Source organism: Bos javanicus, chromosome 19, assembly GCF_032452875.1.
Source record: "Bos javanicus breed banteng chromosome 19, ARS-OSU_banteng_1.0, whole genome shotgun sequence".
In the NCBI taxonomy this organism is placed as follows: domain Eukaryota; kingdom Metazoa; phylum Chordata; class Mammalia; order Artiodactyla; family Bovidae; genus Bos; species Bos javanicus.
Genome location: NC_083886.1, coordinates 43,633,167 through 43,650,848, shown reverse-complemented (window position 1 = coordinate 43,650,848; position 17,682 = coordinate 43,633,167). Strand labels below are relative to the sequence as shown.

Genomic DNA, 17,682 nt, shown 5'->3' with positions numbered 1-17,682 from the left:
CCGGCCCCCAGAAGCACAGGATTTATTTTTCTGAAGGGCGTGGCAGGGAGATTCCTAGGTTGATCTTTGCTGGGCTGGCTCCTCCCCTCAGTTTCAGTTTCCATTTCCTTCTCTGCAGAGCCCAGCAGCATTTGGGCTGAGCGGGCAAAGCTGCAGCCGAGACAGACCCTGTCAGCATAGCCGGGGCTGGCTTGGTTTGCTCCTACCCAGCTCAGGTTCCGGGTAGGTCCCAACGTTGCCCTGCCCCCTTCTCCCTCAAGTGGGAAGGAGTTCCCACCCACCCCACCTCACCCCCCCGCCCCCCGCCCTGCACTAGGAGCTCCCCAAACCAGATGGAGCTAGCCAGGAAGGGGGAGTGGCTCTAACAGGGGCTGGGCCTGGGAGGGAGCCAAAAGGATCTTCGGGTCTGAGCTCCCTGCCATTTCCAGAATGGAGCTGCGACCCTACCAGTGGGAGGTGATCATGCCCGCCCTGGAGGGGAAGAATATCATCATATGGCTGCCCACGGGCTCTGGGAAGACCAGGGCAGCTGCTTATGTGGCCAGGAGGCATTTAGAGACCGTGGACGGAGCCAAGGTGGTTGTATTGGTCAACAGGGTGAGTGTCCTGCCCTCCCCACACTGTGGTTTCTCAATTCCTCAGGTAACCTCTCAGGAGCCTCCAGAACTCCAAAGTGGCTGTGACTATCTCAGTTTCCCTGTCTCTTCACCCACTCCAGAAGCCAGCTATGTGCCGAGGGGTTCACCTGGCTCCACCCCCATCCCCCAGACCCTCATCTAGCTTCCTCTCCCGTCTCACTCTCCACCCCCAGGTGCACCTGGTGACCCAGCATTGTGAGGAGTTCAGCCGCATGCTGGAAAGACGCTGGACCATCACAACCCTGAGCGGGGACATGGGGCCACGAGCTGGCTTTGGCCACGTGGCCCGGAGGCACGACCTGCTCATCTGCACGGCTGAGCTGCTGCAGAAGGCACTGGCCAGCCCGGAAGAGGAGGAGCATGTGGAGCTCAATGGTGAGCGCTGTGGGCAGGGGGAGAGGGTGCGCCTGAGGCACCCTGCCTCGGGAACCCCAGGGCTCCTATTGTAGTAAAGGAACACTTTATAGAATGAGGAATTCCCCATTCATCAAACCCCAGCATACACCCCAGTAGAAACAGATCTAGCTAGAGTGCAGGATCCCGGGCAGGTCGCTCGCCCCAGCTGAGCCTTAGTTTACTAATCTGTAAGATGGAGGTAAATTGTCCCCACCTGGCCCGTTCTCTTGGGTCCAGGTGCAGGCTGTGGAGGGGGGGAGGGATTCTCAGATGAGCTGAGAGGACTGCGTGAAACAAAGCTTATGGGAAGAAGGGCTGTGCAAACTCAGGTCATAACCTTCCCTTGTGCGCCCCCAGCCTTCTCGCTGCTGGTGGTGGATGAGTGTCACCACACGCACAAAGACACCGTCTACAACATCATCCTGAGCCAATACCTGGAGCTTAAACTCCAGAGGACCCGGCCGCTGCCGCAGGTGCTGGGTCTCACCGCCTCCCCAGGCACTGGCGGTGCCTCCACGCTCGAGGGGGCCATTGACCATGTCCTGCAGGTCAGCTTGGCCCCTGTGACCCATCCACCCTGCCCTAAACCATGCCCATCAGCTCTCCCCAGGCTGCCCCTGGCGGGGAGGGTTGGGGCCCCTTCCCCACCTAAGTGCTAGCCTCACGCTTAGAATAATCTCCCAAGTCCACTCTGGCTTATAAAGTCCCTCATGATCGAACCCTGCCTACCTCCCACCTTCATTTCCTGCACCTTCTCCCTGCCGCCCCCGCCCAACTCCCACTATTCTGACCTTTCTGTATCGTGAGCATGTCAGGCGTGTCCTCATCTCAGGACCTTTGGCATCTGCCACTTCGTCTGCCCTGAGTGTCTTTATCCTGGATTTCACCTGTCGGTTCTTTCTCATCGTTCAGGGAACAGCTTAAATGTCACCTCTTCAGAGTTTTCCCTGATCATCACTGCACTGTTCCATACCAATTTGATTTTTTTCAGAGCTAGTTAACACGACTTGAAATACCCTCATTCTGTTACTCTTTACTTGTTTATCATCTGTCTCCCCAAGTCCAGTGTAAGAAGCTCTATATCCCCAGGAACTAGAACAGCACTGGGCGTACAGCAGGGGCAATAGCTATTTGTTTTTGTTGTTGTTTTGTTTTTAAAATGTACTTATTTATTTTTGGCTGCATTGGGTCTTCCTTGCTGTGCACAGGCTTCCTCCTGATGCAGAGAGTGGGGGCAACTCTTAGTGTGGTATTCTGACTTCTCATTGCAGTGGCTTCTCTTTTTGCAGGGCACAGGCTCTAGGTTCGTGGGTTCAGTAGTTGTGGCTCTTGGGCTCTAGAGCGCAGGCTGAGTAGTTGTGGTGCAAGGGTTCAGTTGCCCTGAGACATGTGGAGTCTTCCCGGACCAGGGATGGAACCCAAGTACGTTGCATTGGCTAGTGCGTTCTTAATCACTGGACCACCATGGCAGTCCACAAGATATTGGTTGAATACATGAATCCCCATTCCTGATGGCCCTGCCTCAGCCCACCCTGCCCCAAAGCTCTGCCCATTGTCCCCACAAGCCCCCCCCCCCGCCCATTCCAATGAACCCCTCTCTGTTGCCCCAGCTCTGTGCCAACCTGGACACATGGTGCATCATGTCACCCAAGGACCATTCCCCCCAGCTGCAGGAGCACAGCCACCAGCCCTGCAAACAGTATGACCTCTGCCACAGGCGCACCCAGGTACGTGGAGGGAAGGCCGGGGCCAGGGGTGGGGTCTGGTGTCAAGTTAGGGCACCTGGGGTTGAGCTCTGACTCCACCCTCACCAGCTGTATGGTTCCAGGTTATTTGCTTTTGTCTCAACCTCCATTTCTCCTTTCCATGAAATGGGGCAGATACAGCCCATGTCCTCAGCCTGCTGTTTGTTTAGACTCAGATGCCACCGTGGGGGAATCTCTCAACACCCTGGGCACAGTCTGCAAACTGTAAAGCCGGTGGGCGCTTTGTCCTGAGGCTGTTCCAAGCTCGCTCATGCAGTGCAGACACTGTCTGGTGTCTGCTCTGATGGGGCTGGACAGGACTAGACAGACATGACTGTGCTCAAGCCAGAGGTCAGGGGTACAGACAGAGCAGGAGCGGGCTGCAGGACCCTGACTCCTGCCTCCAACCAGGACTCCTCCACACTCCAGCCGGCCTCCCTCTGGGGCTGGCTCCTCTCCAGCTCTGATATGCCGGCAGTAGCAATGCAGCTTCACCCAGAGATCAGCTTCCCCACTAGGTGCCCATTCCCTCTGTGTGTTTGGAAATCCCCTCATACCCTCACTCTTCTCGCCCAGGACCCCTTTGGGGACATGCTGAAGAAGCTCATGGACCAAATCCACGATCACCTGGAGATGCCCAAGTTGAGACGGGACTTCGGGACGCAGACCTATGAGCAGCAAGTGGTGGAACTGAGCCAGGATGGTGAGGGGGGCGCCCTAGGGGAGGGCTGGGAGGTGGGGCGATCCGGGATGGGGCCAGCCTGGGCGGAGCCTTTCGGGGGGTGGAGTCTAGGCGGACGTTGACCCTGGAGGGGCGTGGCCACTCAGATCCTATGCACCCAACCCTCCTGCAGCGGCTGAGGCTGGGCTCCTGGAGCAGCGGGTGTACGCGCTTCATCTGCGTCGGTACAACGACGCGCTGCTGATCCACGACACGGTCCGCGCGGTGGATGCCCTCAACACGCTGCGGGATTTCTACAACAGGGAGCGCACCACTAAGACCCAGATCCTGCATGCCGAGCGCTGGCTGCTGGCGCTGTTTGATGGTGAGGCTCGCAGCTGAACTAGAGGTCAGAGGCCAGTCAGGGCACAGGTCCCACCATGGGTGGGAGAAGTGCTAATGAGGGTGAAAGTGAAGTTGCTCAGTCGTGTCCGACTCTTTGCGACCCCATGGACTGCAGCCTATCAGGCTCCTCCATCCATGGGATTTTCCAGGCAAGAGTGCTGGAGTGGATTGCCATTTCCTTCTCCAGCGGATCTTCCCAACCTAGGAATCGAACCTGGGTCTCCCGCAGTACAGGCAGACACTTTACCGTTTGAGCCACCAGGGAAGCTAATGAGGGTACCGGGGCCCTAATTTTCTAACCCAAAGCCAAGGTCGAGGATATGATAAAAGGTAATATGCCCTCGTTTGTGAAGGTTTGAGTGGGTGTAAAAACTAATTCATGTTTATGACAAATATTTTTTTAAAAAAACCATTTAATTGGGAACTGTCCTTGAAAGTTTGGGATGTGTGGTACCTTTAAACTGGGAAAGTGAGGTGGTCAGAGGGCAAAATGTAAGACTAGACGAGGCCTCAGCACAAGCTGGAAGGCAAGGATCCTTCTGAAAAGACCTGAGGTTGAGTCAATCCCAGGGAGCAAAGATTAGCATGAAAAGATCCAGGGGCATCTGGGTAGCTGGGCTGAAGAGGGGTGCTGGATGAGGTATGTGAACAAAGGATTCTGCACTGTAAGCCCCTGATGTAAGGCTGGCAGCCCTCAAGCCTGGGCAGGCAGAGAGAAGCCAGGGTGACGAGGAAAGAACTGAGCTGGAGGCCAGCCCCGGTTCTGCTGAGACTCCAGTTTGGTTACTGAGCGTGGTCGCTCTGTAGTGTCGTGTCCAACTCTTTGCGACCCCATGGACTGTAGCCCGCCAGGCTCCTTTGTCCATGGGATTCTCCAGGCAAGAATACTGGAGTAGGTTGCCATTCCCTTCCTCAGGGGATCTTCCTGACCCATGGATCGAACCTGGGTCGCCTGCATTGCAGGCAGATTCTTTACTGTCTGAGCCATCAGGGCAGCCACCAGGGCAGGCAGAGGGTATCCTTAAATGTACTTTTGGTGCTGTTCAGGGGAATTAGGCAGGAGCATATATCCTCAGGGCTTCCCTAGTGGCTCAGACAGTAAAGCGTCTGTCTGCAATGCAGGAGACCCGGGTTCAATCCCTGGGTTGGGAAGATCCCCTGGAGAAGGAAATGGCAGCCCACTCCAGAATTCTTGCCTGGAAAATCCCATGGACCGCGGAGCCTGGTAGGTTACCGTCCATGGGGTCGCAAAGAGTCGGACACAACTGAGCGACTTCACTTTCACTTTTTCATATATCCTCAGGCACCCCTCCCCACCCGACCCCATACTCCTGTAATGTTATCCCTATGAATCCCCCACCCTAGCCATGCCTTGCCCACCTCCAGGCCTCTGTTTTGGGCTTTTCTGGCAGACCACAAGAATGAGCTGGCCCATCTGGCAACTAGCGGCCCGGAGAACCCGAAACTGGAGGTGCTGGAAGCGATCCTGCAGAAGCAGTTCAGGAGCCCTGACAGCCCCCGGGGCATCATCTTCACCCGAACCCGCCAGAGCGCTCACTCCCTCCTGCTGTGGCTCCAGCAGCAGCCAGGCCTGCAGACAGTGGACATCCGGCCCCAGGTGTTGACTGGGGCTGGGAACAACAGCCAGAAGACTCAGATGATCCAGATGACACAGGTGTGGGCTCTTGGGTTAGGGGCTTACAGTGCAGAATCCTTTGTTCACATAGGGGAGGAGCTGAGGGTGGGGGAGTTCCCTAGAGGAGAAAAGAAGGGGACAGAGTCTTCACCGAGCAATGGGGGACTGATTATCTCTAGGGGGAGGGCAGAGAGCTGGGGCAGAGACAGAGACCCTGAGTTCCCTAGTGCTGAAGGTTCCCCAAGTCTGGAGGTCTCTGGGGGAAGAGATGCAGAGGCTTGGGGAATCTATGGGGACAGGCGAGTGATGTCCTCAGAACAGAGAGTCAGGGGCCTGGGATCCCTTGCATGAAAAGAATAGGTCCTGAGAGCTCCTAGAGTAGAGGGGCAGGGACCTTTGGGGACTCCTAAGGGAGATGGTCCATCCTAAAGGAAATCAGTCCTGAATATTCATTGGAAGGACTGATGTTGAAGCTGAAACTCCAATACTGTGGCCACCTGATGTGAAGAACTGACTCATTTGCAAAGACACTGATGCTGGGAAAGACTGCAGGTGGGAGAAGGTGGGAGACAACAGAGAATGAGATGGTTGGATGGCATCACTGACTCAATGGACATGAGTTTGAGCAAGCTCTGGGAGTTGGTGATGGACAGGGAGGCCTGGCGTGCTGCAGTCCATGGGGTGGCAAAGAGTTGGACATGACTGAGTGACTGAACTGAAGGGAGACAGAGTTTAGATGGTTACCTGGGAAGATGAGCAAGATCCTGGAGGGTACTTGAAGATCGAAGTGGGAATTCAAAGTTCCTCAGGAAAGGGACCAAAGTTGTGAGTAAAAGGGCCAAACCAGGAGAGGCTGAGCTAGCAGGATGGTTGGACTGAACCTACATCATTTACCATCTTCTTTCTCTTCCCCAACCCCACCATCCCAGCGGGACCAGCAAGAAGTAATCCAGAAGTTCCGGACTGGTACCCTGAACCTCCTGGTGGCCACAAGTGTGGCAGAGGAGGGGCTGGACATCCCCCAGTGCAATGTGGTGGTGCGCTATGGGCTCCTGACCAATGAGATCTCCATGGTCCAGGTGCTCAAAGCAGCCCTCCCCCAACCAGCCCTCAAAGGATGCTGTGTGTGGGACCCCAGCCCCACTTAGGTTCCTCTGTTTTCTCTTTCCCCAGGCAAGGGGCCGGGCCCGGGCCAGCCAAAGCGTATACTCATTTGTGGCAGCCCAAGGCAGTCGGGAGCTGCAGCGGGAGCTGACGAATGAGGCTCTGGAAACGCTGATGAAACGGGCAGTGGCTGCTGTGCAGGCGATGGACCAGGCCAAGTACCAGGCCAAGGTTTGTGGGCAGCCTGAGTACCCTGAGGGGAAAGAGGCTGAGGGCGCTCTGCCTGGAAGGTCTCTGACTACTCACACATACACTCCCTGGGTCCCCCTTCCTCTGGGGGCTAACCTGGCCCACCTGGGAAAGGTAGAGGCTGGAGGCTGGGGGTAGGGCTGCCAGGGAAGGCAGTGGCTGTTCTCCAAAATGCCTTGGGAGCAGGCCTTATCCAGGGCTTTGAATTTACCCTTATCACCAAATACTCCGTCTATCTGTGAGAGCCGCCTTACAGCCCTTCTGGAACCAGTGTAGTGGAGCGTGGGAGTGTAGTTGCCCAGTTGTGTCCGATTCTTGTGACCCTATCGACTGTAGTCCGCCAGACATCTCTGTGCATGATGTTCTCCAGGCAAGAACACTGGAGTGGATAGCCTTTCCCTTCTCCAGGGGATCCTCCTGACCCAGGTCTCCTGCATTACAGGCAGATTCTTTATTGTCTGAGTCACCAGGGGACTCCCTTCTGGAACTAGAAAGGGGGAAACAAATAGACACATCCACAAAATAAGCCCAGAACCAGGACTGAAATGAGTTCCCCTGAGGTAGGATCACCAATATCCAGGCTTGTTCAGGATGGTCCCCGTTTATTCTGTTCAGTTCAGTCCCGTCGCTCAGTCATGTCCGACTCTGCGACCCCATGAATTGCAGCACGCCAGGCCTCCCTGTCCATCATCAACTCCCGGAGTTCACTCAAACTCACGTCCATCGAGTCAGTGATGCCATCCAGCCATCTCATCCTCTTTTGTCCCCTTCTCTTCCTGCCCCCAATCCCTCCCAGCATCAGAGTCTTTTCCAATGAGTCAACTCTTCACATGAGGTGGCCAAAGTACTGGAGTTTCAGCTTTAGCATCATTCCTTCCAAAGAAATCCCAGGGCTGATCTCCTTCAGAATGGACTGGTTGGATCTCCCTGCAGTTATTCATGATGTCCCATGTTAGATTCCCTGGTAGCTCAGCTAGTAAAGAATCGCCTGCAGTACAGGAGACCCTGGTTCAATTCCTGGGTTGGGAAGATCCCCTGGAGGAGGGCATGGCAACCCACTCCAGTATTCTTGCCTGGAGAATACCCATGGACAGAGGACCCTGGTGGGCTACAGTCCATGAGGTCACAAAGAGTTGGACACAACTGAGCGATTAAGCACATGTTAGATTAAGTGAAGCCGCTTTGCAGAAAATCCTCCAAAGTAGGGGTAAATATTCAGCAAGAAAGCTTGCTTCCCTCCCATAGTTGTCCCCACCCCCATATTTTTTGCCACAGAGCTGCTTCTAACAGCTCCAGGAATGGTTGAAGAAGTCCCTTCTGGCTGCTAATGATCTGAGGTCTTTGGGAACCCTTTGCCCCCTGAAAGCATTCCTGGGGTCAGGTCTCTCCGGTCTCAGCCATGCCCAGTGTCCACTCCCATCTCAGATCCGGGATCTGCAGCGGGCAGCGTTGGTCAAGCGGGCAGTCCAGGCAGCCCAGCGAGAGAGTCGGCAGCGCAAGTTCCTGGCGGAGCAGGTGCAGCTCCTCTGCATCAACTGCATGGTGTCCGTGGGCTACGGGAGTGACCTACGGAAGGTGGAGGGTACCCACCACGTCAATGTGAACCCCAACTTCTCGTGAGAATTGTGGAAGGGGATGTCGGGATGGGAAGAGGGGAAAGAGGAAGGGGCATAATGGGGGATGAAGAATCCCTCCCATCCAGACAGTGCTTTGAGAGTTTGGGAGGCTAAAGAGCATTTTAACAACTACCAAGTACGCATTTTCACAATAGTCTGATTAGACAGGTCTTATTACCCCATTTTACAGGTGAGGAAACAGAGGCCCAGAGAAGCTAAGTGACTTGCCTGAGTCCCTACAGCCACTGTGTGGTCGAGCAAGAGCTGGAATTCAGGATGCCAAATGCTGAGAGGCCACAAACTGGCCCCTTGGTCCTACCTACTTTGAAGACATGCTAATGCTATGCTATGCTAAGTCGCTTCAGTCGTGTCCGACTCTGTGCGACCCCATGGACTGCAGCCTACCAGGCTTCTCCATCCATGGCATTCTCCAGGCAAGAACGCTGGAGTGGGTTGCCATTTCCTTCTCCAACTTTGAAGACATGAAGGGGGCTAATTGTCCCCAAGCCATCCCCTTGTCTTCTACCTTAGAGGGTGACCTTCCCCTATCCTCCATCCACTCATTATTTATTAGGCACCTGCTGTGTGCCAGGCCAGAGATCAGTTTCTTGAGGAGGTAGCATTTCTACCACATCTTACCTTGAAAAAGGCACTGGGTTGGAATGTGTGTGGAGGTTAGGGCGATGCAATGGGAGTACTTGTGATTGACATAAGTGGAAGAGGTGGTGAAGGAAGAGATTCTGGAGGAACACAGACTGGCCCGTGGAGGACCTTGAAGGTTGGACCTGAAAGTTTAGCCTTTGTCCTGTAGGCAGTGAGGAGTCTGGGAGGGATTTTTGAGCAAGGGCATGGCAGGGTCAGATGTACATTTTTAGAGGATCACTCTGATGGTGGGTGGCAGGATGACATGGGGTTGAGAAGAAGGATGGAATGGGATGGAAGGATGGGTCAGGGAGAGCTGTTGGGAGACTGTTAAAATCATCCAGGTGCTGAGGCCTGAACTTGGGCAGAAGAGGATGCCAGGGAGGCAGCATAGGCAGAGCATAAGGAAGACAGGGTTTCCCAGCCCTGGGAAGTCTCTGTGCCTCTTGACAGGCAGAAAGGCCCAAGGCCCAGGAGGAGGCTCTGCAGGCATGAGGGCATGAGACCTGGGGTTGGGGTGGGAAGTGGGGTCTGTGAGGGCTGTGGCCACCCCCATTCCTTTCCAGGATCTACTACAACATCTCAAAGCAGCCTGTGGACATCAACAGAAGTTTCAAGGACTGGAGGCCCGGGGGTGCCATTAGCTGCCGGAACTGCGGGGAGGTAAGTGCTGGGGCCGTGGCCCTCGCTCTAGTCTTGAGAAGTCCTCAGTCTGAGAGAGGGGGCCCAGTCTCTGCTATCAGGTGCCCTTACTGGGAGGGAGGAGACCACCCTGCCCCAGGACCTCCCAATCTGGGGAGCTCCCCAACTATGGTAGGGAGACCACAGTGTCTCAGGCTGAGGTGGGAGACACAGGCCCAGCATGCGTGGACCCCAGCTGGAGAAAAGAAGCTGAGGATAGAGACTCAGCCCTGGCCATCTCTCTCCTCTCCCCACAGGCCTGGGGTCTGCAGATAATCTACAAGTCAGTGAAGCTGCCAGTGCTCAAAGTTGGGAGTATGCTGCTGGAGACACCACAAGGGCGAGTCCGGGCCAAGAAGTGGTCCCGCGTGCCCTTCACTGTGCCTGACTTTGACTATGTGCAATATGCTGAGGGCCTGGCGGGCCTCTCTCTGGACTGACTGACTTGTCCTGCAATGCCCAGTACAACCTGCAGGGGGCAGAAGAATCCACAACAGCCACCATCTCCTGGGCAAAGCCTGGGTCCAGCCCCTCCCACAGGAGTCACCAATTCCTGACTACTGGCTGACCAACCAGCCACAGAGGAACCCCAGGCTCCCAGGCTGGCTTGACTCCTACACTGAGGAAGCAGCCGGAGAGCCACAGCTCATCCCAGATCCCCTCATACGTACATACACACCTTCATATACACTGGATGGAACTGGGGTGAGGGGTGTGGGGCAGACCTGAGGCAGGAGAATGGCCACCCTGACTAGGCATCATCACGGTTCCCCTTCAACATTCCTTCCCTGCCAAGGCCACTTCTATTTTTTGAGATTCTCCATAAATTAAAAATAAAGAAGTGGAAAACGTGTGTAGAAAATGTGTGGTATTTGAAAAACAGATGTGTGAGGTATAATTGATATTGCTGTACATATTTGTAGTGTATGATTTGATAAGTTTAACATATGTACACTCTTCCACAATCAAGATAATGAACATTGCAGTCACTCTCAAAACTTCCTTGTTCCCGTTGTAATCTTCTCTTCCCCTTCCTTGTCCACTGATCTGCTTTGTGCTATATTTCTAATGTTAAAAGCTTTTTTTTTAACACCTCTCTTTATGGCTCTCATGTAACCTTTATTTGGACAGAGCATCAAAAGTCTAAATTTGAGAGCCATCAAGAATGTGAGGCTTTCTCACCTCTTCCACCCCATAATAGGCTCAAACCCCAGTGACCCCTCTCCATCCTCTCCTGACCCCTAGGTCATCTCCCTGGGCTAGGGTCAGGCTGAGATCCAGGATTTTGAGGGGTAGGGCTCAGGCAGGCATGGGGTGGGTGGGAGAAGTTGTAAAGGCCTAAATTTTCTGTTCTCATTTTAACAAGAAAGAAAGAAAAAGAAAGGCAAAGATCTAGGTTGATTCTTCAGGGAAAGGGCTATTTCTGTAGTAAGAGGCCCAGCAGGCAGGAGTCACCTTCAAGAGGAAGGGAGGGGGTTAGGGCAGAGATTTGAGAGCAGGATGGCAGTCCTTCCTGCCATCCCACCTCCTTCTCTCCTGCTGCACCCCTGCTTCTGCCTAAGGATAGATGGGAAATAATGCACACTCCCTTCTTCAGCATCTTTCTTCAGTCTGCCTCTTGTCTGATTGAGGGCTGACATTCCAGTACCAGTCTTTTTGGCCTCTGCTCCCCCAGAGAGTGTACTGTTCTTTCCTAGGGCCTCTCCTCCTCCTAATCTCCAGCGTTCCTTGGCCCTGGTTCCAGGAGTCACCCTTCTCTCTCCTGTCCCATCTGTGCCTCCCGGGACTGCTGCTTCTGCCCCTCTGCTCCCCACTTCACCTTCAGTCATGATCTCCCCTGTCAGCAACGTGCCTTTTACAGGTCAATAAAATTAGCGACTGGGGGCAGAACGAGGCGGGGCAGGGGCCCAGGGGTGCTAAGCTCAATGGCCTTGAATGTGGCTGGACGCACGGAGTCCGGACGCCTATCATTCCAGGGCTAAACAGTGACAGCTGAGGGACCTGAGCTGGCATTGAGGGCAGGGGGGTTGGGGGAGGCGGAGATGCTATGTTGCTGGGAGAGAGATGGACAGAGGATAAAGATGACCTGGGCACCTCAAGGTCCCCTTGGTGGCCTGGTTCCCTACAGAGCTGACCCCTGGTTGGGGGGCCTTGGCTTTAGAGGAGGTGGGAAAGCTTTGCAACCACTTTGCCAGGCTGGGAGAGCTTTCCTGAGCTCAAATGGAAGGGGGGACGCAGATAAGGAGGGGTTCCCAGGCTTGCTTCTTTGTGTGAGGGGGTCTTCACATGGAGCCACTGCCTCCAGGGCACCTGGGTAAGGCTGCCTGAAGAAGGGCGTTTCATGAGGTCCTCAGGACCCAGGCATCCTAAGTCTTCAGGAAAGCCAGAGCTCCTGAGCGTCCCTAGTGGCCCGGATGCTCCCCGCCCCCCACACCCCACCCCCCTTTTCTGCCCACCTGAATAAACCAGTCGGTCCCACCCGGCGGAGGCTCAGGGAGGGGCGCGGCCGCCGCTCCCCAGGCCCCGCCCCCGCCCGGGCCCCGCCCCCTCCCCGGCCGACTCGAAGCCGCTGCGCTCCAGAGCGCGGTGGAGAGCAGGTGGCCGCAGCCGGCTCATCTCTGCCCCGCAGGTAAGTCCGCGACGCGGGCCGGTTCACGCTGAGGACCTCGAGGGCAGTGCGGGAGAACAAGGCAGCCCCTTCCACCTGTTATGTGCCCTCGACTCAAAACTGGGGGGCCTCAAGGGGCTGGGAGGAACCCCCATTGGCTCTGCGCACTGATGCTGGGCATGTGGGTAGAGGGTGAGACTAAACTCTGGAGAAGTTTCGAGGGTTCCGGCTGGTTTCCCTTGACACTGGGGCAGGCTGCAAGGCACGGAGAAGGACAAAGCCGGACGGTAGGCCCGCAACGTCCTGGAGGAGAGCAGGTTGAAGGTGGGGACTGCGGGGCTCATTGACTAAACGAGCCCCGTGCCTCATCCAGTGCAGCTTCCTTCATCCTCCCTTTAGGGGGTAATGGGGTGACCCAAACGGCTTCTGTGGGGAAATGCGGTGAGAGCTGCTGCATAGCTGAGCTGGAGCCTGGGTCTTTTGGTGTGCCCGGCACAAACACACCTGCATCGTTTATTTGCACCCTGGATACAGATATGTGAGGGAGAGGGGGACGATGGAACAGGGGCTGCTCTAGATGACCCGGGGAACCCCAAGAGCCTGGGGACTGACTAGATGTTTTCTGTGTCCAAGTCCCAGAGTCAGGTGGTAGAGGTGATCGCAGAAGTGGGCCTTATGGTAGACCTGGGTGCATTTGCACCTTCTGTGTCAAGATTTGGGCTGTAGGCAGGTCCTGACTCCTAGGACCATAAGGAAGCCAACCTAGAAAAGGAGGTCCTGGGCTGTCAGCTCAGATGTGGTGCTCAGCACTCTGAGTCACAAAGGAGAGTCAGACTTTGGGTGTTGGTGCTGTGTCGGGGTAGAGCAGAGAACCCCAGATTATAGAATGGGAGGAAGGTCAGGATGTTCCCATCTGGGATCCAGCCAGGACTCCTCGGACCTTCTAGAGATCATCGCAAGCCAACAGACAGACCAAGACCCAACTCAGGTGGGGCGGGGGGCTTCCTGTGTCTGAGTAGATTCCCCATTGCATTGTCTCCTCTCACCACATACACCATCATTGTCGGAAGTTCTTCCTCATATCTGACCTTCATCCCTTCTGCTTCTGTGCCAGTTTTCTGCTTCTGGGAGGCAACGGAGGCTATAGTGGAAAGAGTGGGAGCTCTGGGGTCACTTAGACTTGGGCCCTATCACCTCTATCTACTGAGTGACCTTGGGTGAATTAGTTCACCTCTGAGTTCGCTTCCCCATCTGTAAAATGGGGATAATAATAGAACCCACCTCATAGGGTGGCTGCAGGGATTACATGAGAACACGCACGTAGAGTGCTTAGCACAGTGCCTGGCGCCTGGTGAGGGCTCAACAAGTGTAAGTGTCCCCTCGCCTGTAGGACAGCAAAGCCGATCTGCGGCGGGTAGGGGTGGGGTTGGAAGTTCTTTTTTAAACTTGGCCAGAGAGAGCAGTGCCCTTCACGCCCCCTCCCCCACCCCATCCCCCCAGCCCCTACTGGTCTCTGGATCTCAACTAGATCTGTCTGAGCTGCACAGGGCCCCACACCACCTTCTCCTTTAGTCACCCTACTTTTTGTCTCCAGGGTGAGGAGACGGGTCCCTGCCAGCGGCAGCCCACTTGGGGAGGGCTGTGTCCCAGAGGAACAAACTGACTTACGGACCCAACCAGAAAAAAAAGACCCGTTGTCATCACCTCCCTGCCCTCCCCATGTCCAGAAATCCACAAGTTGGGATCAAGCGGCACTCAGTTTTTTTCAGGAAGATAAATAATACAAGTAACTGAAAGTCCTGCTTGGGGATTGTCCAAGCTGCCCTCCAATGAAAAGACAGCTCCAGTCCCTGGCCTGAGCTCTGGAGGCTGCCAGAGAAGGCTGGGTCTAATAAGCACCCTTAAACCTGGGCAAGGGCAGGGCTGCCCATGCCCTGGCTTCGTGCTTTCAAGGTCTCTGCTCTGGCACTCATCTTGCCATCCCTCTCTTTGTGGGATAAAGAGTAGTCAGCAGGGCAAAGGGGATGGGCCTGAACACCCCCTTCAAGACCACATGCTCCATACCTGTGGTGCCAGAGGTCCCTGCCCAGAAGGTTGCCAGCTTGCTCCCAGCCCATGCAAGCCTATTCCTTGAGCTTGTCCTCCTCAGAGCAGGTCATGCCACTAGTGTGGGCACCCCTGGACCTAAGAGAGGGACACCTGAAGATGGCCAAGGGGCAGCTGTCCGCAGCGTGTGAAGATGGAACCAGGCTGTGTGTTGAGGCTGGGCATCTACCTCCGTGCATGTGAGTCTTGCAGTGCAGAAAGCAGCCGGCTGTAGGAAGCGGGGCTGCTGGCCGGGGCCAGAGTGGGAATGGAGCTCTTTCTCCTTACACAGAGTTGTTCTACAGAACTCCCAGGAGTCACAGGAATCTAAACTGGAAGCTGGTCTTCCAGGTAATTATGAAAGTGTATTTGTCAAGGTGGGAGTTTAGAATGTATTTTATTTTATTTTAGGCCACACCACATGGCTTCGGGATCTTAGTTCCCCAGCCAGGGATCAAAACAGTGAGAGTGCTGAGTCCTAACCACTGGACCACCAAGGAATTCCCAGAATATATCTTAATTAGCAGTTTACTAGCTTGATTTATAATTTTTAAACATTTCGACATGGATAGGTGGGCCCTTCTTTGTCCCCCTGCTCCAGGCCTTGCAAATGTTAGGGGTGGAGCCCGCAGCATCAGCAACCAAAACTGTTATTTGGTGAATTCCCTTCCTGCTCTCCCTGTCCTAATAGCACCCCTCTGAAACTGGGCTTAGGACACGCCCACCTGGACCATGAAGGAGTTTCAAGGTGAAATGAAGACTGTCAGCTGTCACCGACAAGCGGTGCCCCCATGGGTCTGCTGACCTCATTCTCCATGCCAAAATTGGGACATTAAAAAAATGTCTCCTGTGATGCTTAAGAAGGAAGGGATGAGGGGGAGAGAGGTTGCTCATCTCCTAACTGTGAAGCTGATGTGAGCACTCACTGGACCCAAGGAGCAAGGAGAGAGTTCAGTGGGGACTGCAGCAGGTGGGATGGCAGTTAGATTGTAGGAAGATGGGGGCTGGACCCCACCGTCTCTCTGGCTGCCTGTCTCAGGGGGCGCTGGACTCGCAGCCAGGAAGGGGGCCGTGTTTCTGGAATGTGGGTCCTCCTGTAAGTTTGGGTGGGGAAGAGTGTGGGGGCAAGCTGGTCAGGCAGTGGGAGTTGTCCCCAGCGGGCAGGAATGGCACATTGGTCTCCGCCAAAGCCGACTGCCCTGTGGCACCTGAACACACCGTCTGTTCAGAAGAAGACGCACAGCCTTTTGGAGTCGTGTCTGACTCACTCTCAGATTCTGATTGGGCTGCTTGAGGATCAAGCCTGCCGCCTTGGCCTCATTAGGGCTGTGAGGTGCTTGACTGAACTGGACACACACTCCCACTCAGACACACACCCAGGCAAGCGTGGCCACCTACAGCAGCCCACAGACATCACTGTACACAGTAGTGCACCCCTCATCACCATTCCAGGTTCAACCCAGGCTATGGATCCCCCCATGGACCCACTCTGACATGTGGGCTCTGCCAATCCCTTGCCTTCACCAGAGTTCACATCTCTCTCCCCTATTGGTGCCTTTTCATTTCACCTTGGGTGACCGACCAGCTCCAGTGGCCAGGGCTTGGCTTACTTTAGGGTGGCTGGGGGCCAGATGCCTGCAGAGGTTCAGCGCTAGGGACAGGAGGCAGCCGTGCCGCCCTTCTAGGACTCCCGGGCAAACCCCACCGGGCTCAACAATCAGCCCCTCTGCTCCCCCGAGGCTGGAAGGGAGTGTCTCTGGGTCCCTGTGCAGTTCTGGGAGCCTCAGCCTGTGAGCGTGTCTGTCCATGTGTCCTGTGCTCTCGGGGCGGCCCTCCCCCTGCTTTTATGTCGGTCATTTTCTGCCTGTTTCTGAGTCTCTTTTTCTGTGTGTCTTTATTCCTCTTCCCTTTCTCTGTGTATCTGTCTCTGTCTCTCTTAATCTCCTTCTGTCTTTTTCTGTGTGTCTCTGCCCTTCCATCTGTCTCTCTGCCATGCACACACATCTCCTCACTCTCCTTGTCCCTCAGCTCTGTGTCTCTGATGGTGGGGGCGTCTCACTAGCTCATCTTCCAGTATCTGTTGGTCTTTGCCTCTCCCCATCTCTGCCTCTAAGTCAGGGTCTGTTTCTCTCCAACCTCTGTTACTCTCACGAGGTGTCCCAGGGGAACGGGGCAGCCGAATGTCTCTGACTGCAGAATAAGGTGACAAAGCTTCCCCAGGCACTGCCATCACCTCTGGCCCCTCCAACTACCAGGAGAGGGGAGGACTCTCGGGTTCCGGGAAGGACCCCGAGGCTGGCCCACCTGCCCTGGCTCCTCTGCTAAGAACTTGAGAATTGGGGGCTTTGGTTCCTGACTGAAATATTCAGTGTTTTCTTCTGACAGAGTCACAGGTCTGGCAGCAGGGCTGGGGGTTCAGAGTGTTGAGGGGGAGAGCCGTTGTCTGTGACCTTGAGCCGAGGGAAAGGTGTTCCTCAGGAGGCTTCCTAGGAGCCTTCCTCAGAGGGAGGCTGATTTGATGCTTTTCTTTTTCCTCGAAGCAGCCAAGCTCAGCACACCCACCCCAAGCTCCAGCTTCCAGATCCAAACCACCGCTGTGCTCTCCACCCTGTTCCAGACATTTCTGCCAACTGCCCCAGGGCCTCGGGGCCTTGTTCAAACAGCCTCCTTGCCCTGTCCCCCGGCCTCCTCACTTCTTCACTCCTCTCCTCGCTGCCACGGCCTCTGGTACAGGAGCAGCTGTGTTGGCTGTTTGTTTATCTGACTAAAGTTTCCTTGGGTGGGGTGCGGACCAATTCCATAGGTGTTTTTTTCCCCTCTGCAGATGCCCAGACCAGAGACCAGGCCGACCCTGCGGTGCCCCCACTGCCCTCCCCCGGGCCCCCTTCAGCCTCTCCAACCTCCCCAGGCCCCACGCATCTCCATCCTCCCGATCTCAGATCTGTTGATCCCTATATCTGATGCTAACAACCCCCTCCCACTGGCCAGGCAGGAGAAGAAGCTATGACACTGCCCTGTACCCGCATCCCTCACCTAGGGCAGGGGAAATACCCTGAGAAAGTGCTGGGAATTGGAACCCATGAGTTCTCTGGGTGTTCCCAAAGAGAAACATGTGGGGTGTGGTCTTCAGAAACTGGGAGAAGTCTGCCCGTTTGCCTACCCACCCTCATTGGCCGAGCTTGGAGCCAGCAGTAGAATGAGACTTCAGGAAAGGAT

The 17,682-nt window shown here is 55.3% G+C and overlaps 2 protein-coding genes across 2 annotated transcripts in view; both read left to right on the top strand.

The window, feature by feature from the left end:
• The first annotated feature begins 93 nt into the window (after nucleotides 1–93).
• Nucleotides 94–10,626, top strand: DHX58 (DExH-box helicase 58). The gene is made up of 13 exons (XM_061391846.1): nucleotides 94–222; nucleotides 429–597; nucleotides 812–1,013; nucleotides 1,392–1,582; nucleotides 2,645–2,761; nucleotides 3,356–3,482; nucleotides 3,634–3,825; nucleotides 5,258–5,520; nucleotides 6,411–6,560; nucleotides 6,655–6,816; nucleotides 8,260–8,450; nucleotides 9,659–9,755; nucleotides 10,031–10,626. The coding sequence occupies exons 2-13, from the start codon at nucleotides 430–432 to the stop codon at nucleotides 10,211–10,213; spliced, it is 2,043 nt and encodes a 680-aa protein (XP_061247830.1). The 5' UTR covers nucleotides 94–222; nucleotide 429; the 3' UTR covers nucleotides 10,214–10,626.
• Nucleotides 10,627–12,317: 1,691 nt separating this feature from the next.
• Nucleotides 12,318–17,682, top strand: part of LOC133232436 (uncharacterized protein C17orf113) — a 58,812-nt gene continuing 53,447 nt past the window's right edge. Inside the window, exon 1 of the mRNA XM_061391812.1 lies at nucleotides 12,318–12,402. The gene's annotated coding sequence lies outside the window, so the exon portion shown is untranslated. The remainder of the gene's footprint in view (nucleotides 12,403–17,682) is intronic.

Excerpts from the sequence above, each read along its gene's own strand:
- DHX58 (XM_061391846.1), top strand. The coding sequence starts at position 430 with ATGGAGCTGCGACCCTACCAGTGGGAGGTGATCATGCCCGCCCTGGAG. Across the intron at positions 8,451-9,658 it reads AATGTGAACCCCAACTTCTC|GATCTACTACAACATCTCAA; the intron begins GTGAGAATTGTG and ends ATTCCTTTCCAG. Across the intron at positions 9,756-10,030 it reads GCTGCCGGAACTGCGGGGAG|GCCTGGGGTCTGCAGATAAT; the intron begins GTAAGTGCTGGG and ends CTCTCCCCACAG.